This window comes from Choloepus didactylus, chromosome 4, assembly GCF_015220235.1.
Source record: "Choloepus didactylus isolate mChoDid1 chromosome 4, mChoDid1.pri, whole genome shotgun sequence".
Taxonomy (NCBI): Eukaryota; Metazoa; Chordata; class Mammalia; order Pilosa; family Megalonychidae; genus Choloepus; species Choloepus didactylus.
Window position 1 is genome coordinate 31,909,630 of NC_051310.1, and position 24,388 is coordinate 31,934,017.

The window sequence follows — 24,388 nt, forward strand, 5'->3', positions numbered from 1 at the left end:
GACCTGTGACCTTATGATAATCGATTTAGTTTATATTTTGTTTCTGTTTGTGTCACGGAAAACAAGAAGAAGAGGTGGCAACAGAGAGTTCTGGACAGCCTCCGTCAGACCCAGATACTTGACATGGCAGCCCCCAGGCAGCCACGGCCCCCACCGTGCCCTCGGATGGCCCCTGGCTGCCGCAAAAGAGAGGCAGAGCAGGTGCACAGGAAACAAAAGCAACTCACCAAGGTCCAGGCCCAGGGCATGCATGTCATCCCAGGCACCTGAATCCCACTCTCTGGGCTCTGAGTTCAGGTATGAAAAGCTCTTCAGCCTCTTCAGCAATTTGTTCCAATCCAAACTCCACAGGAGGTGGAGTAATGAAGTTCCCTCATTTCTTCAATCAACATTTATTGATTATCTCCTAGGTAATCACACTGGTGGAGACGGTGTGTCTACTGTGGAACTCCAGGGGGCGTTAGCCTTTCGGGATCTACACCCTGGGGACGAAGCTTCTGGCCAAACAATAATTCCCCATCACTGATGGTATGGTCATGGCTATTTGTGAGATTTTCAATCATCATTAAGATCCAAATAGCACTGAGAGGCACTTTAAAGATTTTTCTCCTACTCATCAATTACATAATTGCTAATTACTAGTACCATTGTTTATTATTAATACCTAACATCATTAATCATAAAAGCAGTCAGAGAATGTATTGGTTAATGTTAATGGCTAGTAACTAATAAGCAAACTAATTCATAACTCAAAACACTTTACAGTCCTCATAAAACTGGGTTTTAAAGCATTCTGCAGGTAGTGAGTCAGGCCTTTGGTTATTTTTAAATGAGAGGGCCTGTTTGAATGGAAGTCGGTGTTCTAAGATTTATAGGAGTGTGGTGGTTAGAGCTATGCACCCCCCAAAAAATGTTCTTAAACTTAATACATTCCTGTGGGTAAGAACCCATTGTAAATAGGACCTTTTGATGAGGTTACTTCAGTTAGGGTGTGGCCCAGCTGACTCAGGATGGGTCTTAATTCTATTACTGAAGGCTTTATAGGAAAGGTCAAAAAAGAGAGAAAGCCACAGGGAATAGCCAGAAGCTGGAAGTCACAGAACCGAGGAGCCAGGAAAGGCCAGCGTGTGCATTGCCAAGTGACAGAAAAGGCAAGGACCACGGATCACCAGCAGCCACTGTCTTCTGGGAGAAAGCACTGCCTTGATGACACCTTAATTTTAGGTTCTCCTAACCTCAGAACCATGAGCCAATAAATTCTTGTTGTTTAAGCCAATCCATTGCATGGTATTTGCTTTAGTAACAAGGAAACTAAAACAGCTTTTAGTACCAAGAGTAGGGTGCTGCCATTGCAAATACCAAAAATGTGGAAATGGCTTTGGAATTGGGTAACAGGAAGAGACTGGAAGAATTGTGAGGTGCTTGGCAGAGAAAGCCCAGATTTCTCTGAAGAGACTGCTGGTAGAAATATGGATGCTAAAGCTACTTTCGATGAGACCTGAGAAGGAAATGATGAATACATTATTGGAAACGGGAGAAAAGATGATCCTTGTTTTAAAGAGGAGAACTTGGTGAAATTGAGTTCTGATGTCAGATGGAAGGCAGAAATTGAAAGTGATAAACTTGGATATTTAGCTGAGGAGATTTCCAAGCTAAGTATAGCAAATGCAGCCTGGTATCTCCTGGCAGCATACAGTAAAATGTGAGAAAAAAGGGAAAGGCTCAGAACTGAACTCTCAAGCATAAACCAAAACTAGATAATTTAGAAAAATCTGAGCCTATCCAGATAGTGTGCTCTGAGACTAGAGCCAGAAGCAGCTCTATCAGAGACCTCCCTGGGCTTCCGGAAAGCAAGTTCCTGGAGAATAGGGCTCCATGTGAGGGTTGAACTGGGCATAAATCCAGTCAGCCGTTTCAGTGGAAGTCAGGATTGGAAATGCAGTTACGCAGGAAGGATCTGTGGAAAGCTGTCTTGTCTGACGGTTTGGACCCCTGTGACCTGCAGGCAAAGCTGACAACGTTTTTGTAAAATTTGTATGAGCAGAACCACTATCAGCCTGGACTGAAAGGGACAGGGAAGGGATAAACTGAAGGAAGAATGACTCCAAGGGCAGAACCATGGAAGCCAAAGACTGCACTGAAGATACTTCCTCAGGCCAAGTGTGTGGAAAGGGTGGGACTACCCCAGCACTTTGAGTGGCAGGCCACCTGCATGGCACCTGGAGGGGCAGGCCTTAAGCCCTATTGTCAAGGAGAGTGCTGCTACCCCAATGCTTGGAGAAGGTGGGGCCTGTACCCCAGCATTTGAGGAGAGCATGGCGGCCACCGCACAAGGGCTTAGAAGGAGTGGGGCTACCGCTCTGTCAGACCAGGAGGACAAAATATTGATCTGTAAGTGACTCCCAGACCTTGAAATCTAATGGAGTTTAACATGTGGGTTTTTGGAATTGTTTCAGACCCCATGCCCTTCCAATTTCTTCCTTCTTGAATGGGAATGTTTATCCTATGCCTGTCCCTCCATTGTATATTGGAAGCAGATAAGTTGTTTTCTAAGTTTCACAGGTCCACAGACAGGGGAATTGTGCCCCAAGACAGACCAAACCCATAACCAATTTTGATGAGATATGGTACTTAGCATTGCTACTGAAATGACTTAAGGCTTTGGGGATGTTGTCACAGAATGAATGTATTTTGCAAGCGGAAAGAACATGCCTTTTGGGGGTCTAGAGGGTAGACTGTAGTGGTTTGGAGCTATGTAAACCAAAAAAAATGTTCTTAAACTTAATCCATTCCTGTGGGTGTGGACCCATTGTAAATAGGACCTTTTGATGAGGTTAATTCAGTTAGGGTGTGGCCCAACTGACTCAGGATGGGCCTTACTCCTATTACTGAAGGCCTTATAGTGAAGGTCACAGGGAGAGAGAAAGCCAGAGGAAAAAGCCAGAAGCTGGAAGTCAACTAACCGAGGAGCCAGGATAGGCCACCTGTCCATTGCCAAGTGACAGAAAAGCCAAGGACCAAGGATCGCCAGCAGCCACAGTCTTCTGGGAGAAAGCATCACCTCGATGACACCTTGATTTGGGGCTTCTCCTAGTCTCAAAATTGTGAGCCATTAAATTCCCATTGTTTAAGCCAACCCATTGCATGATATGTGCTTTAACAATGAGGAAACTAAAACAAGGAGGTCGTGATCCTGTTTGGAAGCATAATGCCGAATACTAAGCCCAGAAAATGTACATACTCACATAACTTTGCATGTAATTCAGGGAGTTCACCAACCCCTTGAAATTCACTGGAAGGACAGTTGGCCAAGTCAAGAGTCATCTAGCCCAAGTGCTTTGGGCTGCTGCCATATGAAACACTTCTTAGAGGAGAGTACAATAAAACTATGCAGTTTTCGTTCAGTTCCCTTCTTATGAGCCTGCCCTAAGTAGGTTCATTTAGGTTTTTCTTTTTGACACCAGATGCAACCAACTTAAATAAAGCAGATGTTATTATCAATTTGACTTTTTGATTTTTCTTCCAAAATGTATTTTCTCCGTAAATTTCTTTCAACAGCCAATGTTTTTGCCAGTGCCTAACACATATGCAACACCCAGCAGATGTTTACTGAATACTCATGTGAACGAATGAGTGAATAAGAAATGAATGAACAAATGAATATTTTAAAAGGTTTGTCCTCTCCCCTGAGATATAATTATATGTTCACATTTATGTTATCCAAATAGATTGAGTTTTTGTATTTCTGAGGTTTTGGTGGGGAAAGGGATTACCTCTGATTTGGGGGAACCACAGTCTCAGAATGCCTATGAATTCTCTACTTTAATCTGTAACCTTATGTATCAATCAAGATATATTCAACAATTAATACTTCCATCAAGGTGAAATAATCAAATGAAATTCCTATCAGGGTCATTGCCTCACAGGAGGAAAAGTCAATCACAAGCCACATAGAAAAATAATGCAAAAATTGGGAGTCACATAAAACAAGTGATTGTTCTTTGTAACAGCAAAAAAAAAAGGAAATTATCATCTGGTGCCTACCACGTGGCAAGCACTGTGCTACATGGCATTTTATATACATGCTCTCATTTAATCCTCACTTTGCCCTTTTTAAAGAGAGAGAGACACTGGGGTTTCAAGAAGTTAAAGCACTTCTGAAGGTCACACAACTTGTAATTGTTGAATGCAGAATTGGACCTAGGTTTTTCTTGCTTATTTCTTTGTGCAGCCCTGTCTCCTGCAATACAATACAGGACAGTACAATAGGAAGCCTGAGATAAGGCATAGAAAGAGTTTTATAAACTGTAAAATGCAACTGAAATGAGAGTTACTGTTATCAAGTTATTATGCATTATAAAAGAAATAATGTTCTACGGAAAAACAGCACACTAAACAGAATGCCTGCACCGATCCAAACTAGTAAAAATGGATGTTCAGCAAGGATTAAACACAAATTCAGAGCGATGTAAACAGCTTGCCATTCATGGGGTTTATCTTTGTTCTGATAAGTTATACAAGTTCACACTTTTTAGAAAACAGAATTACAGGGTGAAGAGAAGTTTCCATGGGATGGTCTACATGTCTAGATTTTTTTTAATATATTTAAAAAAATAAAAATTAGCTGTTGGATTCTGTGCCAATACAAACATTACCTAGCCACCCACTGTTCAATCAACACATTTAGAAAAGAAACAAGATGACAGACAGCATGCACTGAAAATGCTATTCAAAAAAAGTCAGAAACATGACAGTCACTGGTCTTTATTTTTAGAGACCCTTGAGATGGGCCTGATAACATTAAGTCGTGGATCAGATTCTGAAGCTCAGGCAGAGAGTCCCACCCCAAAGCACGCTGGGAAGGGGTGGTACTTGGAGGGCATGGTATTCACCATGATTAGATTCGTTACAGGGTGATAGAGCAGGGGGATGTTCGTCCTCAATTTCAGAAGCTTCAGCTACAACTGGGAGTAATACAAAGTAGTGCTACTGGGACCTGCGACCTGAGGACCATGGTCTTCCTACCGGCTCACAGATCATTTGAGCCCTGCTCTGCTCTCAAGCAGTGGAATGGCTGTGAGATCCAGCCCGCTAAACTCCCAGCCACTCTAGGCAGGAAAGAACTGCTGCGAAGCCAGCCCGCCAGCAGACGGATAGACTGTGCCTTGTCAGTTCACCCCTTCCTGCTGAATCATTGTTCCAATCTCTGGGCCCAATTAGTCTGGCTCTGGACAGCCATTCAAATCAATAAGAGTCACTGGCTGTGCATCTAGAAGTAGAGTTGCCCCAACTATTAAAGGGACAGTATCAGGTGGTAATGACAAAGCTTAAAAACACCCTTGGCTGTACTTTTCTCTTTTGTGCAAAGTCACTGACACCATCGGGTTTCATCAAACACCATTTACTGAAAGTCTGCCTCCATCTCTCAGCCATCACTAATCAGGTTATCCCAGAGACTGGCCCCCTTGCCCAAGAGGAGTTCCAGGTTCGCAGACGACACAAAACACTAAGGCAGCACGTGCAACTGAGTGCCAACCCAGCAGCCATTCTCCCCTCCTTCCTTGCTAGCAGAACCCCAATTGTGTGCATCCTTCATGCCCTTCAAGGGAGGCAGGGCTGAGCCTTAGGAGGTGAATCATGAGTGGTCTAAGCCAATCAAGGTGGTCTCATTTCTCTTGCCAAGAATGGCCTAGTTCTAGGCAATGGGAAATGAGGGGATTTCTACTGGGAGCTCCTGTAAAAGATTTTTCCTCCTTTTTAATAAGAGATGTGAGAAAAGAAACAGGCCCTCTTTGGTGTCTGGATGCCACTTACTTTTAACACCAGGAACCAGTGTAGCTCTCTGGGGACCATAAGGGGCTCTAGCTTAGGAGGACAAGCCAGAAGGCTGATGTGTCAGAGTGAAAGATGAAAAGAACTTGGGTCTTAAAAACCTCAATGAGGAGCTGGATTAGTCAACCTTGGAACAGCCAACCCTACTTCTAGATGTCTTGACATGTGAGATAACATAAGCTATTATTATTGACACGCTTTTAGTTTAATTTTCTGATACCTGCAGCCAAAAGCATCCTGACAGAACCAGTAGCCCATACCTCCTCACCCTCAGGTCTTACTCCTGCAGGCCTCAAACCTTAAAACAGATATGCATTTGGATTTACAAGTTCACCTCTTAAACTGCAAATATCCAGAGGCTAGGCCTACAGGTCACTCCCTCTCTAGTGAGAATTACTTTAATCAAATTGCCTTCCTCTCGAGACAAGGCTGTGACCAATCGCAGGACAGAGAGGGGACAGGGGATGGACGGAGGACAATAGCTGTGATTTCTGGTCGGCCAGAGGGAAGCATGAGGACACACAATACCTGGAATTGAAGTGAAGGGAAGCATCGGGCGGCTGTGCATAAAAGCAGTTTTCCCTTCCCTTCTATCTCTAAATTTCTGGTAGCTAAGGTAGCCGTAATTCCCCTTAGAAACCATTCTTCTCCTGCTAAGCATACCTGGGATTGTCATTCCTAAAACCAAGACACCATTTAGGCCTGGACTTAAAAATATATATATACTGATTTCAAATATAAAACAAAATGAGCTTTCCAGTTTGGGTTCTTGTTGGTTTTATATCAGAGAAGGGCGCCCAGGTATAATTTTTTTTTTCCACCAGAGACCACGCCCAGCGAGAAGGCAGTGCCATCCTGTGCTGCCACTCACAAGGAGGGTCCATGGGGGTGGCTAGCCTTGGGCCCCCTCCCCAGCTCCTCCCCTGAAGGCTGTGAGTGTGGGTCTTTGACCTGCCTCGCTATCGCCAGCCCCAGCACTGCTCGGCCTCCGCGAAGGAGCCACTCTATACTCTGCACACAGCCCGCCCAGGCTGTGCTTTCTGAAGAAAGGCATCCGATGTTTATCTCGGGGAGGAAGATGCCAAATCTTTATTACGGCTATTATTGCTGCTGACCTTAATGCTATCATTACTTAGGGAGCCAGAGTAAGGCCCTGAACAGAGAAAAGGTGACAGCTGTCCTCTCAGCCCAGGTGGGTCCCAATGGCACAGCCAGACAGAGACAGGGTTCAGCCTGATTTAGGAGGGGCTGCAGGCTCTCGGGAACCCCAGGACCACAGCTTCTAGGAGAGGATCCTCAGAGACTCCCAGCCACAGCTGCTCCATACCCAAGGCATTGCTTCCTGCCACTTCCAGGTGCTCTGGAAAAATCAGGTTTTCAGGTGGACACCCAGTGCCACTAGGCAACCCTGCAGCTTTCTTCTCCATTCCACACAGGAGCTATTCCAAACCTTCACCCCCTCCTCGAGCCTCCAGTGCCACCTCCTACCCCCTCAAACTCAGCAGATGGTCTTGCCTCCTACTTCAGAGAGAAAATAGAGGCCATGAAACTGTTGCACACTCAGCTGCCCACCTTCCCACCCCTTTCCTCCCCCTACACACTCACACTCAGCTGTACCCAGCCTCACCGCCTTTCTCTGGTCTCAAAACAGGAGGCTGATCCGAGGCTAATGTTTCCACCCATGTCCTTGATGCCCAATCTCTTGAGTCTCCTCTTGGACCTGATCTATCAAATATTCCTCTTTTCTGAATCTTCAATTCCCCACTCCCCACTGCTTCCTTCCCCTTCAACTACAAGCCTGCTTAAATATCCCCCATCCTTAATCCTACTCTAATCCCCATCCTAACTCTCCCCTACCTTCCATGGCTGAACATTTGGAAAGAGCATTCTGCATCGGCTGGCTCCACTTCCTCAGGTCTCAATTCTCCTTCATCCCACTCACCCCACTATAGCTGCTGCTCCCAACAACTCTAAATTGCCAAATACTCTTTTCAATGCTAACCTAGTTAGACCTCCCATCTGACAACATTGAGTATTTCTGGAAGATTATGTTTTCCAAAGATGGCTGCAATAGTATCTCCCATCCTACATACTCTTCTAGAGCCTTTCCAGTCCCCCATCAAGAGGTAAAGTTTATTTTCCCTCCCCTTGAACCAAGGGGACTTTTGTGACTGATTCACCAAATAGTGTAAGGAAGAAGTAAAGCTGCATGACTTCCAAGGCTAGGTCATAAAAATGTGATGTACTTTCCGGCTTATTCTCTCAGGATACTCACTCTTAGAACCCAGCCACCATGCTGCGATGAAGTTCAAACAACCATGAAGGGGCCCACACAAAGAGGAACTCGGGCCCTGGCCCACAGCCCCAGCTGGGCTCCCAGCCAACAGCCAGCATCAATTTGCCAGCCATGTGAATGTGCCACCTTGCAAGAGGACCAGCTGACCTACGGTCGAGCTACTCTAGCTGGCACCAAGCCCTGTCCAAATTGCAGATTCATCAGAAAATACATGACTGTTGTTTTAAACCACTAAGTTTTGAGGTGGTTCATTATGCAGCAATAGGTAACTGATAGAGTGCTCTCTTTTTTAATTTTTTTTCATTGGAGGTAGCAACTCTGCTTGATCCTGGTTCTCCTCCAATCTCTCTGACCATGCCCTCTTAGTCCCCATCATTAACTTATTTTCCTTAGCTCAGGTTCTAAGTGACTGCATTCCTCACAGTTCTTTCCTGCCCCCTTCTCCTTTTCTTCACTCTACGTACCTTCTCTAAGTGATCTCAACTACTATCCCAGCTTCAGCTGCCATGAGGATCTTTGCTAATAAATCCTGAATCTGTATCTCCAGCCTGAATTCCAGACTAAAGGGAAGCCCCTATCCAAAACTACTGACTGCAATACCCTACCCACATAGTTGCTTCATCACCCATTTCAGTTTGCTCTGAGATCTATCCCAACCCCCTTGCTCTCAAAAGAAACTACATTTCCCAGGCTCCCTTGCCAGCATGCTTCTAGCTAAGTTCAGCCACTGGATGACATTGGTAGAATACCGCGGGACAGGAGGAAGTGGAAATCCAAGATATTTCTCCCTGTCTACTTCTGCCTCAAATAGCATCTCTGGCAGTAGCTGCATTTCCTCTGACCTCCACTCCCAGTTGACAGCTCCCATATATATGCTCCAGCTCCCACTGGGCAAGGTCACCATAACCCCAGCTTCCACCAGATGGCCCCAGCTCCTGGCTCCAAAGACCCACCTTCTCCCTTTGTCTCTCCAGACTTGAAACTGGCAGTGGCTTCCTGCTCTTGGTAATGTCTTAATTGTCTCACCGTCTCATTCAGCTTCTTGGCAATTCCACCCCTATAAACCCAACTCTCTGTTTGAAATACAGAGAACAATTTCCTCTTTCCTAGCTGGATCCTGGCTGATACCTATGGTTAAAGGCACCCAAACTTAATCATTTTAGTCAGAAACCTCAGATTTGTTTCAGTTTCTTCCTTCTCATTCATACCAATCCTTCCATCCACCCCATAAAAAAGTGGTCACAAAACCCTGGTAATTCTACCCATTGAGCCCCTCCCTCCACTCCATTCCCATCACACTGCCTTGAATCACACCATCACTCCTTTCCCAGACTAATGAAGCAGCCCCTCAATGTGTCTCCCTGGCTACAGTCTTTCCACCTTCCGATACATCCCCAGGCTGCCAACAGATTTTTATTTCTAATGTACATCTGATTGTGACACTCCTCTGATTAAAATTCTTAAATGATTCCCTACTGACTACAGGAGAAAGCCAGATCCACTCAGTTCCACAAATATATACTGAATGTTGACCATGTGCACTATTCTAGGCCTTGGCCCTCCATGTTCTGGTCCTGCCTGCCTTCCCGGCCTCATTGCCAACCCTTCCCCAGCTCACGCCATTTGAATTAATTGAAGTTCTCCAAGCACACATGTTCCTCCAAGACTCAGTGCCTTCACACACTGTCCTTTCCCTGCCCTTCTGTCTCAAAGGCTCCTCAAGAGTCCACACAAGCACCCTCTGCTCAGTAATGCCTCCCTTAACAGCCCCATGAGTCCAGGCCCAGTGCTCCATCGCACTTTACAGCCAGCTCTTCTGCAGAGTTCAAGTTCCCATGCTGTGACTGTTCACAGTGTTTCCTCCACTAAGGTGGGAGCTCCTGAGGATGAAGATAGGGCTCAGTAACTCTGAGGTCCCCAGCACCCACTGAGTGCATGGCACAGAAGAGACCCTTGATGTACATGTTAGGCTTAGGTAAAGTGAATTGAAAGAATAAATTAAGAGTGCAGAGTGAGGGAAAGGAACAAAGGGAAGGGAACGAGAGAAGAAGGAGAAAGAGGGAGAGGGCCATACCAGCAGGTTAAATAGCTTGCTGACCTCCCCCTAGGGAGTGCTGGCCACAGTCCTGAAGAGTAGCCGGCTCACCATCTTTCTTCCTTGCTCCAGGGATGGAGCTGGGACAACCCAGAGGAACATGGTCCACTAGGACTTTTTCCAGAGCCATTTTCAGGCACATAAGCTTGTTCATTCAAAGCAAGTATCAGACAGGCAAACATGCAACATGCATCAATATTCCTGTGTGATCGACACGCTTTTTATATACCTTGGTTGACCACATGCTCCATCTTGTTATAATTTAACAAATTAAGATGTAACTTTTTCTACACCCAAAGAAACCACCTTTGGCTCATCTTATTTCCACAATTTCCCCCCTAGGGTCCCCCTGACCCTAGCAGCTGCTCAGCATGTTTTGAGACCATCCACAAAGAGTTGCCAGGACAAGTCAGAGAGAAATGACCATGCAGCCATGTGGCTCAGGTCACACAGTTGCCATGGCACCACCTTTTTTTGTGGTTTCAAGTCTCCTCTTCCCACCCTGCTGCTCAAAGGACCACTTTCCACCCTCCAGCCTGACTGAGGCTGCCTGGATCCCAGAGAAATATAGCCTGAGGACAAGGGAGGAGAAAGGGGAAGGCTCTCACCTCCATCAGGAGAATGTCCTTCGAGCTCTGAGCCTGCACCTTTGGATGCTGAACCTTCACAGCCACTGTCCGCCCATCATGCAGCACTGCCTTGTGGACCTGGGCCAGGGAGGCGGCCCCCAGAGGGGTGTCATCAAAGCTCACAAACAAATCCTGTATCTGTCAAGAATGGAGACAGGACAGAGCAACTGAGAAGACAGCACAACTCAGTGAGAGGGAGCCAGGGAGATGGGCCGGAGTCAGCACATCCCAACTACCCCGCCACAGACCCTCTGCAGTTCTATGTGCCAACCCAGTGCCTTCACTGCCGTGGAGATTCACACCCGAGCACACGGAGAAGAGCAGGGTGGAAGACACACAGGGAGAGGGTATCCTCCTTCACGGTGCCGTGCTGTCTAGAATGTTCAGAACTGTGAACCATCTACCCATTCATTATCTACCATTGCATCTCCTGGGCTCTCAAATACGAGTAACCAAAAGTTAATAGAATTCGGGCACAGGGCAGCTTAGGATAAGGATCAGATGGAAAATGTTTCAACTCCACCAGCCTTGAGAGAGCAAAAACCCTGGTTCAAGGCTCCAAACCTAAAAACTGACAGCAGCAGCCTCAACACAGGGATAAAGCCCTCTCCTGGCCCAGCCACTCTGCCCGAGACCCCCGGGGCTGCAAGGCAGAAGCCTTGCCTTGGGTTCTCACCTGCAAAGCCACTCAACGGTGGCCTTGGCAGATCCCTTGCCCTTGCTGGGCCTGACTTCCAATCTCTATAAATTGGAAGTACACTCCTCACTCCCCATCTTCTCCTCCCTTCTGCCTCCCTTCCTTCCCTCTTAGGAAGACCATGTCAAGTTTCCTGAAGGAAAAATCCTTTCTGATTTGAGTGGTCACAGCTACATGGGCCAGATGTGAATATACTACCCTCCGAAGGAGACCTCCAGAAGCCTTTTTCAAGACTGAAATTCACACCCCCTCCATATCACCCCTTTTAAGCTCTGTATAGCCTCGCAATTCTGGAAAGTCCAGATATTCACACTTACCCATGCAGAAATGTGTGTATAAATACAATCAGTGACATGCCTTCCTTCTCTCCCACACTCTCATGCTTTGAGGCCTGTTCAGTCTGGGCCCCCTTTTCATCCTTTGTCCCCCCGTAGCAGCCACTCTGTCCTGCCCCCAGCCCCTCTCCTCTCTTTCCCAGTCACATGACTCACGGCCACCACCCCATACCCCCGCTTGCCAGGCTGCACCATCACTTTGCTAATCTCTTCTCATAAATCACTCCCTCCAGCCCTGTCATCATTTTTGTAGTTTCACTAAACTCCACCTCATTTATCAACATCTTGCCAAGGTTAAAGGCTCAGGCAACATGGGGAGGGCCCTACACTTCTCTGCCACAGGAAATGGGTGCAGGATTTGCTTTTCTGTCCCCCTTCCTCCTCACTGGGTTTTTTTTTTTTTTTTTTTTTTTTTTTTATCTTCATTTTATTGAGATATATTCACATACCACGCAGTCATACAAAACAAATCGTACTTTCGATTGTTCACAGTACCATTACATAGTTGTACATTCATCACCTAAATCAATCCCTGACACCTTCATTAGCACACACACAAAAATAACAAGAATAATAATTAGAGTGAAAAAGAGCAATTGAAGTAAAAAAGAACACTGGGTACCTTTGTCTGTTTGTTTGCTTCCCCTACTTTTCTACACATCCATCCATAAACTAGACAAAGTGGAGTTTGGTCCTTATGGCATTCCCAATCCCACTGTCACCCCTCATAAGCTATATTTTTATACAACTGTCTTCGAGATTCATGGGTTCTGGGTTGTAGTTTAATAGTTTCAGGTATCCACCACCAGCTACCCCAATTCTTTAGAACCTAAAAAAGGTTGTCTAAAGTGTGCGTAAGAGTGCCCACCAGAGTGATCTCTTGGCTCGTTTTGGAATCTCTCTGCCACTGAAGCTTATTTCATTTCCTTTCACATCCCCCTTTTGGTCAAGAAGATGTTCTCCATCCCACGATGCCGGGTCTACATTCCTCCCCGGGAGTCATATTCCACGTTGCCAGGGAGACTGGGTGTCTGATCCCACGTAGGGGGGAGGGCAGTGATTTCACCTTTCACTCACTGGGTTTTATTTGCGCCAAGTTCCCCGTCCTCCTCCACCCATATGCTTGTCTTTTCCCCCCTTCATGAATTCTAAGCCCCCTAAGGGTAAGGTTCTTCCCTGGTCTCCACCCCAATCACTCTGAGTCAGCACAGGAACCCTTTATCCTGGATCTGGGCCGGGGTACCAGAACAGAAGGACCATCAACCCCACAAACCCATAAGAACACCAGCCCCAAGTGAGCTGTTTTGTTCACTGCGGAATTCCCTGTGCCTAGAACAGAGCCCAGAACTAGTAGGTGTCAATATTTGTTGAATGAATGAATCCATTATTTTCCCTATTTGTGGAGAACTGAATCAACATCTTCCCTGTGAAATGACTGACCAACTTGGACCCCCAGACCCTTCCTGTTCCCACATTCCTACTAATCCAAAGACCTCAAATATGTAACTTACTAAAATAACAAAACACATGTCATGTGTGGGTTTACCTAGGTAGATTCCACCTGTTAGTCCAGGTGGGTGTGGGACTCCAGCCTGGCCAATCAGAACCCTGAAGACCCCCGGCCACACTGATTGGTTCAGAAATGGAACCATGACCCAACTGGTCCCATCAGACTCAGTTTTTTATTTTCGTTTGAACTGTGGAAGAAAATGTTCTCTCTTTCTGCTGAACTTAACAGCTAAAATATAAGCCTGGAGCTGCCAGGGGTCACACAGGCAGCCACGCAGAGGGAAAAACAGGAAGGCAGAGCCCAGAGGCAAAGAGTGAATCCTGGTGACAATGTTGGGGCCCCCTGATCAAGCCGTACCTGAGTACCCATCCTCTAATGCCCTTTTTGCTCATGTCAGTGTGAGCTGGGTTTTCTATCACACACCTGAAGGGGCTCTAACTGAAACAGTGCATTCTCAGGCCCCAGTTAGGATAAATGAAAGAAACATGGTGCCCAGTGTCCATGTCCATGAGGGGTCGGTGAGTCTGCCTTCCCACAACCTCCCCACTCTCTTGCTGGGACAGGATCCAAGAATAGAAGGGAAGGTAGCACCTCAGCAATGCTCCCAGCAATTACACAATGAGATCAACACCAAGGTCCTTTGGAAACCTTCAGGTGGTTCCTGGAGGAGCACCAACTGCCCAGGAGGATGTTTTCTGGAGAGGAGCTGTAAATTCAGGCCCACATCTCCCAGGACCTAGAATGACCTGATCTGCCCACTGCAAAGACACTTGAGGGTTCACCTGACCCCACTCCCCAACCCAAACCTCACCCTGGCTCCCCAGGGACATTTGCTTGTTCTCTGGGAAGGACAACCAGTCTTCAAACCAGAGTCACTGCAACTGGAGAGTGAAATGACATAGCTAAGGTGTGTGGAAAGAACAGCTGCCAAGAACATCCCACGGGGAGGTAGAGGAAGAAAGGGTCCAAGTCAAGTGTACCCCAATCCCCCCAGGTGAGAGGAAACCTGGTCTGGGTATTTCCTGAAGATTAGAAGGGGCATCTCACTATTCCCCTGCTCCCACCAGTGGGTGGGGGGCCTCCAAAGATATCACCTAAGACCAGCTGCCAACTCAGTACCATGAACAAACAAGGCCCAGCTGTGAGGACTTAGAACAAGTGCTCAAATTCTCAATATTACCAGTGAAAGCAAAGAGAGACAACAGGAAATGAGGATGTACCCCTTGCCTGGCCCAGGGAACCTGTCAGGCAGATATTCCCCAACCCCACCCTACTCCCGTACCCACCCACCACCTCCCCAATCCCCCTATAGCCCCCTCTTGATCAGGAAGCAAGTCACATGCCCATACCCTCCTGTGCTTACACATACACACACAGTAATTGATTGCTAGTGGATGTTCCAATCCGGTTTATAAAAAAGGTAATTAAAGATTGGTGCTGCAGCCTATAATTAAATATGAATAAAGCATCTCTAAATGGAACCTTGATTCAAAGTGTTCAGTGGAAGTACTTTACGCTGATAAATAGTAAGGAAAAATAGACCCTGTCCCGAAAGCAGAATTATACCCCCCATGCAGCTGAAACAAACACCACCCCCTCCAATCAAGACTCGTCCCCCAGCCCTTTCAACAGAAAACCATTAGCAGAAACAAACTGCAGCATTTGCAGCAATTAGAGTCAAGCAGGGACCTCAGCTGCCTCCAGTCACTCACAAAAACTTGTCTCCCTGTCTAAGGCTTTCTTTCCACAACCCCACCCCCCCCACCGTCCTTTTTTCCTCTGAGTCTGACAGCAAAATCAATTAAGTAAAACAACTGCATTTTTAAATGACTAGCTATGTGCTTTTTAATTACTGTCGGCCAATGATTCAAATATATCGATGTCCCCATCTGAGAAGGAAAAAATAATCAGAAAAAAAAGTTTCTCTAGCTTTGTATGGTTTGGTTGTTTAGGGATGGGTGTGGGCATGTCCATGTGTGCAAGTGCACATGTGCATGTGCGCGCGCGCGTGTGTGTGTGTGTGTGTGTGTGTGTGTGAATAGGAAATGATTGTTTTTTATGGACAGAAAAATACCAGAGGGGAAAGAAGAGAAGTGTCATCCCCTAGGGGCTTAGCAGAGAGGGGAGCGGGCCGGGTGCAGAATTAAGCAGGCTGGATCCAGCGGGGGCCCGGGACCACAGGCCCTCATATCCTAGTCAACAGCAGAGTGAGACACTCTCCAGAAAGTGTTGTGCAGACTGCCACAAAGCCAGCTTACTGGGCAATGCTTCCAAAACACCGTATCGAGCTGCCAATCACTGGCCAGGATCCTCACTCAGCCCAAAATAAGGCGACAAGGAGTCAGCGTCTTCTGGAGAAGCCACAGTTTGGCTCCCGGAGGGAGTTTCTTTTAGCCGAGTACCCCAGAGTCTACACCCACCAGCCTGGGACCCCTTGTGGGGATCCCTCAAGAGTCACAAGACGGGAGGTATCCTGGATTTTCCCAGATGGCCCAGTTTCAAATATTCCATCCTGTTGTCCCCATACTGATATATGCCAGACCAATTTCTGTAGTTTAGAAACTACATCACCATATCCATAATGCATCTAACAGACCCCAGCTCCGAATGAAGACAGGAGCCTGCCCCTGTATCAGGTAAGTCCAGGCCCACAGGCCAAAGGCAATCAGTGTCCCCTGAGTTGCTGGGGAGACTGCCCAGGGCACCTGAGTCCAAACCAGCTCAAGGCAGGTTACCATGGCATCGGCAACAAACAACATTTAGCTCTCACAGTCTCAAAACCACCCACTCCACGCCTGGCAGGGCACCTGCTGCCATCCACTGGAACCTGACCAGGAGAGGAGACACGTCCCCACCTGCTGCTAATGGAAGTGGCTGGGGTGCACCTTACCCACCCACCGCACCCCTGCTCCCCATCCCCTGCCTGATGGTGCCAAGATGGCTCTCTCCAGCTAGGACTCCACAAAACCTCAACATCAGCCCTGAGCAGAAAACCCACCACTACCCCTCTTATGTCCCCCTCCACTTGAAACCCATCCCCTCCTCTCGGTATCATTTCCCACATACCTGCCCCCAGGAACCCCTACATCTTACAGCCACCCTACCTGCTGATACCCCATTTTGCTACAATTCCTGTTCCTCCCCATGACACATGCCTGGTTATCATCCCACCTCTTCAGGGTCATACCTGTACCTTCTAAAGCAAGACCTGATAGTGACAGCAAGTATGCTGCACACACATCCTCATCCTCCCCTGTGGTGGTTTTAAAATACATTCACAAGGTTTTTGATACTCTTCCTTCTGAGAGGTGGAGCCCACTTCCCTCCCCTTAAGTGAGGGCTGGACTCAGTGACTCATTCCTAACAGGCACGATATGGCAGAGGTGACAGCACATGACTTCCAAGACTAAGTCAGAAAAGGCACCACGACATCTCCCTGCTCTCTCTTGAATCACTCACTCTGGGGGAGGCCAGCTGCTGTGTCATGAGGATGCTCAGGCAGCCTGTGGAGAGGCCCACACCATAGGCGCTGAGGCCTCCCGCCCACAGCCATGGGAATGAGCCAGCTCAGAAGGAGATCCTGCAGGCCCGGTCAAGCCTTCAAATGACTTCAGTCCTGGCTGACATCTGGACACAACCTCAGAAGACACCCTGAGCCAAACTACCCTGCTAAGCCACTCCCCAATTCCTGACCCCCAGGATCTGCAAGACAGTAAATGTTTGTTGTTAGAATTGTTCTGGAGTTTTGTTTTTTTTTTTTTGTTTTTTTTTTTTGCAGCAATAAACACCTAATACACAGAAATATATGAAACAGAGTTCCTGTCTCAATTCCTGCAAGGAGACGGGCACAGTGTTCAATTATCACAGAGACCTGGGTCGAGCAGAATGTCCTAATGGAAGAAGGCGACAGCCTCTCTGAAGAGCACACCTACAGTTTAGCAGGGCCTGATGGACAGCATCCTGCATATTGCTGCCTCACCAAATCCTGGAGGGGATTTCTGCCAGGAAAGAAGAAGAGGCTTCCAATATCACCTGGGCCATCAGCAGAGAGGACAAGACATCCACGTGTCTCTCTCCCTCTCCATTCCAAGTCTGGGCTTCAGCCCCACTCAGCAGCTGCCCTGCCTCAGGATGGGAGTATCCCTCACCCCCAGCTTCCCACTCAGAGCAATTTATTGTAACAAAAATAATAACAACAGTAACAGCTTGAGGACACATAGACCTTGTCTTCATGGAGTCTGTATTCTTTCTGGGGCTCTGTAGGATCAAACTGCCAGTTCTGCAGAGCCATTAGCTATTACTACTGCCAAGCTGGGAGTAAGAATGAAAGGCCAACAGCAGAACCTGAGGCCTTTCTTGACAAGGTCAACCACAGAAATTAGGAAGCAGAGTCCCTGTCTCAATGCCTGCAAGGAGGCAGCACAATGCTCAACTATCACCAATTTGCTGAAGAGCCTCCAGGTATGAGTAATTGTTCACCTGGCTCTGCCAAGGACATCTCAGGTCAGCCCAAGCTTCTTTCCTCCCACAGGATGGTAACAAGCCGGCAGACAGGTAGCAAAGCAAGAAGTCAGGGGCAGCCACACTCTAGGATGGCCACAAGCATGCTCCCAGGGACATGCCCAACAGCTGGTCAGGACAGTCAGACCTGATTGGCAGGGAGGCACAGTGAGGCAGAGGCAACCTGAGTCAGCCTGCCCAGGCTCAAATCCTGGCATCACTGTACACCAGCTTGGGCAAGTTACACAACCCTTCTGTGCCTCAGTTTCCTCATCTGTAAAATGAGGACATAAATACCAACCTCATAGCATTGATGCATAAAACCACACAAAGGGTCTAGAAGACAGCCTCTAGTAGGCCCCCAGTGACTGGAGCAGGAGCAGTGGCAGCCCCACCTAACGCCTCCTTTGAAGAGAGGCAGAGGGGTAAAATAGAAAAAGCACTGGACAAAGAGTCAGCAAAACTAGGCTCTCAGTCCTGTTCTGTCAGAGCATACAAGCCACCATCCTCACTTACCCAGACGACTGTAATGGCCTCCTAAACGGACCACACACTTGCATTCCTATCTCCTCCAATCCATCTCCACATGGAGCTAGGGTGAGTTTTCCAACATAAGCTTTTCTTGTCTCTACTGTCTGCTTAAATCACTTCACCGGCTTCCTGTGACCGAAATGCCTTATACCACCCAGAAGGTCTGCCCTGCCCATCTCCTCTCCCTGCCCCCCAGATCTCTCTGCCCTGAGAAGGCGGCCACTTCAGCCACCAGCAAACTCCCTGCCCTGTGGGGCCTTTGCACCTGCTGTGCCCTCTGCCCACTCATCCTTCCAGTCACAGTTCAACTGTCACCTCCTCAGGAAGCCTCCCTTCTGTAACCTCTCAGAGTTCCTAGGCCCTTCTTTGATTTATATTGCATAATCTCCCTCTTCCCTTCTGGACTACAGACTTCTGGTTTTGCTCAGCATTGTATCCAAGGTGCCTGACCCTTAACTGGTGCTCGGTAAGTATTTGCTAGATGAATGAACGGAGTGGAGGTTAGATTTTCTCTCTCCTTTCCCTGGCAAGGGGACTGTTAGGCTTTCAGCTGAACTAGGATAACTGAAACACCTCCCAGAAGTGGCTACAGTTCCTTCAGGGGGGCTGAAGGAACTTCCTTGGTGCTGGCACCTTCGGAGCTGTGGATGGAGGAACTCTGTGGAAATGCTGTGATAATAATGATTAATAAAAAGCAGATAAAGACCCAGTGTGGCTGGCCAGCTGGGAAGCCATCCATTAGATCTGTCATTCATTAGAGGAGGGGGATGGGGCAGTCCAATCAGAGCTCCTCAGCTTAAGCAAACCTTCTGTAAACTGTAGGCTGCAGGCACTGACATCTGATGAATTATTCTTCATAATCCACCATTGGCGGTCATAAATCTAATCTTTGAACTTTTCCCATCTTAATAACTCCAACAGCCTCACAGGGTGACATGTCTGTGTCAGACTGCAACAGAGATCTCTGGGGCAGAAGAGACCAGAGATCCTAGACAGAGGGCGGTAGGAAGCTCGGGGTCCCCAGCCACAGCTCACGCCCACTGGGGAGAAAGCCTGGCCTCAATGGCTCACATTCACTTCTAGTGAGGCCCATGAACTCTAAAAGCTGAGGGGTTCCCCTCACACACTCCAAAGGTCCCAAAGGCCCTTTTCCAATGAAATTCAGATGTTCCTCCCCCAAAAAACTATTTAAAAATAGAAAAAAGAGAGAAAATAAAGCAGAAGCATCCTTTGGTAGCCATTTGCTCCCGAGAGAGACTCCCTTAGCCTCCAGAAAGTGGCAAAATGCCACACAGCAAAAGAGCCTAAGGGCTGTCCCCAGGCCTCAGAGCCAAAAGCAAGAGGCCAGAGGCTGCTCTGGGGATCTTCCAGCATAAAAGGCTCCTGCAATCTTTCTAGGACACCTGAGCATCTCTTTCACCCACTAAGTTTTCCAGATTCACTTTGCATGTATCAGCAGCAGTGCCCAGAAATTTTAAAGGGAGGTAGATGCAGACTCCTTGGATCAACTGGGAAGAATAAGCCCCCGTTTGGGGGAACATCACACACTACCGGCTGACCCCAGCCAAACAGAGCAGTGGTTAAAATCGCCAGCTCTGGCGGCAGCCATCATTATCTGTCAATTTGTAGCTGTGTGGCCTTGGACAAACAGCTTAGCCTCTCTAGACCTCTGTAGAAATGGGGATGATGGTTACGGTATCCACTTTGTAAGGTTCTTCTAAGTGTTAAAGTAGATTTTGCACCTAGAGCAGGGGTCAGCAAACTATGGGCCTTGGGCCAGATCTGACCCGCCACCTGTTTTTGTATAGCCCAGGAACTAAGAATGGATGTGTACATTTGTAAGTGGTTGGGAAAAAAATTTTTTAAATAATATTTCATGATGTGAAAATTATATGAAATTCAAACTTCAGTGTCCATGAACAAAGTTTTATGGAACACAGCCATGCCCATTCATTTGCATATTGTCTCTGGCTACTTTTGTGCCACAACAGCAGAGGTGAGTGGTTGCAAGAGAGACCATATGACCCTGAAAGTCTAAAAGATCTACTATCTGGGCCTGTCGTAGGCAGAATAAAGGCCCCCAAAGATGTCCACATCCTAATGCCCAGAATCTGTGAATGTGTCACCTCACACGGCAGAAGAGGCTTTGCAGATGTGACTGGATAAGGACCTCAAGATCAGATTACCCTGGGTTATCCAGGAGGGCCCAGTGTGATCACATGGTCCTTATAAGAGGGAGGTAGGAGGGTCAGCATCAGAGAAGGAGGTGTGATGACGGAAAGAGAGGTCGGAGGAAGAGAAAGCAATGAAGACACCATGCGGATGGCTTTGCAGATGGAGGAAGGGGCCACAAGCCAGGGAAGCTGGAAAAGGCAAGGAAATGGATGCTCCCCTAGAGCCTCCAGAAGGAATGCAGCCTGGCCAGCACCTTGACTTTAGAACTTCTGAGCTCCTGAACTGTAAGAGAATAAATGTGTGTTGTCTTAAGCCAATAAGTTTGTGATAATGGTACAGCAGCCTCAGGAAACTGATACAGACCCTTTATAGACCCCTGATGCCCAACACTCCCAGTATTCATCAGTTTTTATTCTTTAGCTATATTTCCCAGGGCAGGGGCAGGGCTGGAGAGCTGGGGAAAGAGACAAGGGGCTGTACTAGGACAACACAGGTTAAGGGGGAACCCCAAGATGTGACACCAGGAAGGGGAGCATCACAGCCACCTGGTTCTGCTGTGGCCAGGTGGTGCCACCTAGAACCAGCCCCCCGTTTTCCCTCCTCAGCTCCCCTGGTCACCTCCTAAATGTTATTCCTTCCCCATCCCCAGGTCAAACCCTAAAGCGTGCTTGGCCGAAATGACATCTTCACCTCTTTCCAAGGAGTCCAGTTTCCTCTTCTAAACCCCACACAGAACCACTAGTCATCAGCTCACACACCAAATAGGAGAAGAGCAAGAAGGCCCATGAAAGACTTCTCATTCCAATAATGTGAGCAACTTGCTCTGCAGGAGCAGCTCCAGCTGCTGAAGGAACAGTTTCTCCTTCCACAAACTCAGTTACAGGGAAACACACACACACACTACCCTGGTGCCCTCATTAGGTAACGGTGCTGCCTGCATGCATGCGTGTGTGTGTGTGTGTGTGTGTGTGTGTGTGTGTGTACATACATTTCTTAGTGTCTGGAAACCAGGGACCTTCAGCCATTCAGCCCCTCAGTGCTGACCCCCAGACTTCTCAGTTCTGTGCAGATTTGCTGGCTTCTGTCACCACAAATCCACCCCTCCCACTGTGAGGAGTGAGGGGCGACTGTGCAAATCCCAGTCCCATAGAAAAATCCTGCTGATGAACATCCCTCCACCATCCCCTTTCAGTGCTGTTGTCAGAGATAGTCACCCACTGTTGGTGCAAGAGTGCTGAGAGCTTGCCGTGCACCTCCCTCTCCCCCAGCCCCTGCCCCATTTAATTCATCGCTGATTCCTGTTGGTTCAGACTCCAGAATGCGTCTTGCACTCCTCTCCATCTCTCCCACCCTGGTCCAAGCCACCATCATCTCTTGCCTGGAGCCTATAGGAGTCTTCCCAGTTCTACTGCTGTCCCCGATCCAAGGCATCACAGACTAGACTGTCACTCTCTGCAGAAAATATCCATGGAGCCAGTGTCAGAGCTCCCCCACATGCCCCCACATACGTCTCCAGCTCATCCTCCAGAGTCTCACTCAGCCCTGTCCACCCCCGCCACCCACTTCTTTCTGTCCCTGGACAGACCCAGGCTCTTTCCCACCTTGAGCTCTCTGCTGTCTATCCCACCCTCCCTTCCCCTAACTGTCCTCTGGTCTCAGCTGAAACACCACTTCCTCAGAAAGCCATCCCACCTTCCCATCTAAATTAGGTCCCCCTTTTAAACTCACTCCAAGCACCCTATAGTCTCCCACATTGCACTTATCACAATTGTCATTAAATTTTTATTCTTGTGATCGTTTAACATCTGCCATTCGCCCATAACTAGATCACAAGGACCATGGCAGCTTGTTCACCCATCTAACCCCTGGGGCCAGCACAACAGATGTTCCACAAACATCTACTGAATCAATAAATGACTAAACAAATGATCACTAAAGTCCCCAGAAGGGAGGAAGGCTGCCGAGGGTCCAGACGCACAGTAGCCTCTGCCTATGGGACAACCAAGCCAACCTGGCCCAGGGCCTGCCCCCAGCCCAGACCCGGGTCTCCGTGCTTCCAGCCCCCGCCACTGCCCAGGACTCTTTACTCTAGCTCAAGTTCAGGCACCTCCCTGGGATGACACCCTCCAGAGATGACCTCCTCCTCAGCTCTGACCACCCCACAGGCCCAAAATGCCCTCTCCGTGCCTTCTGCCCATTGGAATCCTGTTCAAGTTTCACCTCTTCCATTAAGCCCTAATACACCCCTCTCTACAACCCTATTTGTGGACTCCAAGAACACCTGAAGACTGTAGGCCAATGTGCAGATATCCTTCTCCCATCTTGTTGGCCTCTTCCTGTGTCTATGGCTCATTATGTACCCAAATACAAGCTCCTCAGAGACCTCAGCACTGCTGTAACGAATCAACCAGGTGAGTCAGGAAAAGCAGCCCACACAGGACCTTCCTCGGACTCTCTCACCTCCTTCATACCGACTGTGGAGAGAGTTCTGCCCTCAGGTCCTGGGCCCACGAAGGCCACCAATCAACCATGGGACCTGAGGGAAATTGTTTCAACCATCCCGCATCTTAAATCCTCACTTATAAAATGCGGGTGTTGGAGTAGTTGATCCTTGATAGCCTTTCTAATCCTTTGATTCTATAACTCTTATTTTCTATCCTACACTTTCCCACTTATGCCCCAGTCCCATACTCATTGACCTACACACACACACACACACACACACACACACACACACACACACACCAGCAGACCAGCAGTCACCATGGCTTCACTTCCAAATGTCCACTCTCCTTGAAGCAAGGCCTCCCACAACATAAATCACCAGGGCAGCCTGGCCTGGGAAATGGGCTTGTTCCTGAAGCTCCATGAATAAAGAAGCAGGCACAGCTGGCCCATTCATAATCAGCATAAAAAATTGATTAGCCCTTTCCAGATTAAACATTATTGTTTCAACAGCGAACATAAATCAGCTAGACACAGGGGGCTCAACTCCCTCTGCCGCAAGGAGCAGCATCAGGTAGAAAGCAAATGGGAAGAGGCGACCTGGGGCAGGAGAGGAAGGTCCCAGGTGCAAGAGGGCACATGGGAGAGAGAGAGCAGAGAGCAGACGGCTCCTCATGCCCATGGGGAGGGAGGGCTCTCCAGCATCACCAGCCACAACCAGGGAGCAGAGGGGCAGCACCTTCTCCCAAGGTGAGATGGAGAACAGCCTAACAACCTCACCTCATGCTTCTTAAAGCACCGCCTCAGCCATCAGCTCTTGGAGCAACTTGGACCAGCAGCCAGCACGGGGCCGAAGGCAAGACAGTGGGATGGTGCAGTGTCCGAGGAAAGGGTGTGGCCCTCAGAGGCACACTGAGTGCTGGCTTAGCACCTGGCTGGGGCTACTCGCCAACATGAAGCAGCCTGAGTGAAGAGTGTGTGTCTCTGGAGTCAGAAGACACTCAGACTCAGTTCCTCATTGAGCCACTGTCCTGCTGTGTGATCCTGAATAAGTTACTTAACATCTCTGAATCTCAGTTTCTACATCTGGAAAAAAAAATTGGGGAAAGGACTACCTACCCCAGTGAGTTGCTGTAAGGACTAAATGAGACCAGGTGCTTGAAAACATATGACACCTGCTCAGGGCAGAGGAAACAAATACTCAGTTTGTTGACATCCTAAGTCTCCTCATCTGCCTGCCCCACAGCCCACTCAGGGATGCTGGGAGGATGCCATGAGCTGCAAGGATGGGAAAACTTTGTGAAAAGCACAGGCTCGTCACAGAGAGGATGGAAGGCAGGGCT

General features: G+C 48.1%; 1 protein-coding gene across 5 annotated transcripts in view; it reads right to left on the reverse strand.

Annotated features, from left to right (window-relative positions):
* The window catches only part of ADCK1 (aarF domain containing kinase 1), a 126,844-nt gene that overhangs the window by 36,579 nt on the left and 65,877 nt on the right, over positions 1 to 24,388 (reverse strand). For 4 of the 5 annotated variants that reach the window (XM_037832178.1, XM_037832176.1, XM_037832180.1 and 1 more), the window contains exon 5: positions 10,832 to 10,990. The exons of the other annotated variant lie outside the window; for it this stretch is intronic. In XM_037832178.1, coding sequence (XP_037688106.1) covers positions 10,832 to 10,990 — 159 coding nt within the window. The remainder of the gene's footprint in view (positions 1 to 10,831; positions 10,991 to 24,388) is intronic. 5 annotated transcript variants of the gene reach the window in all.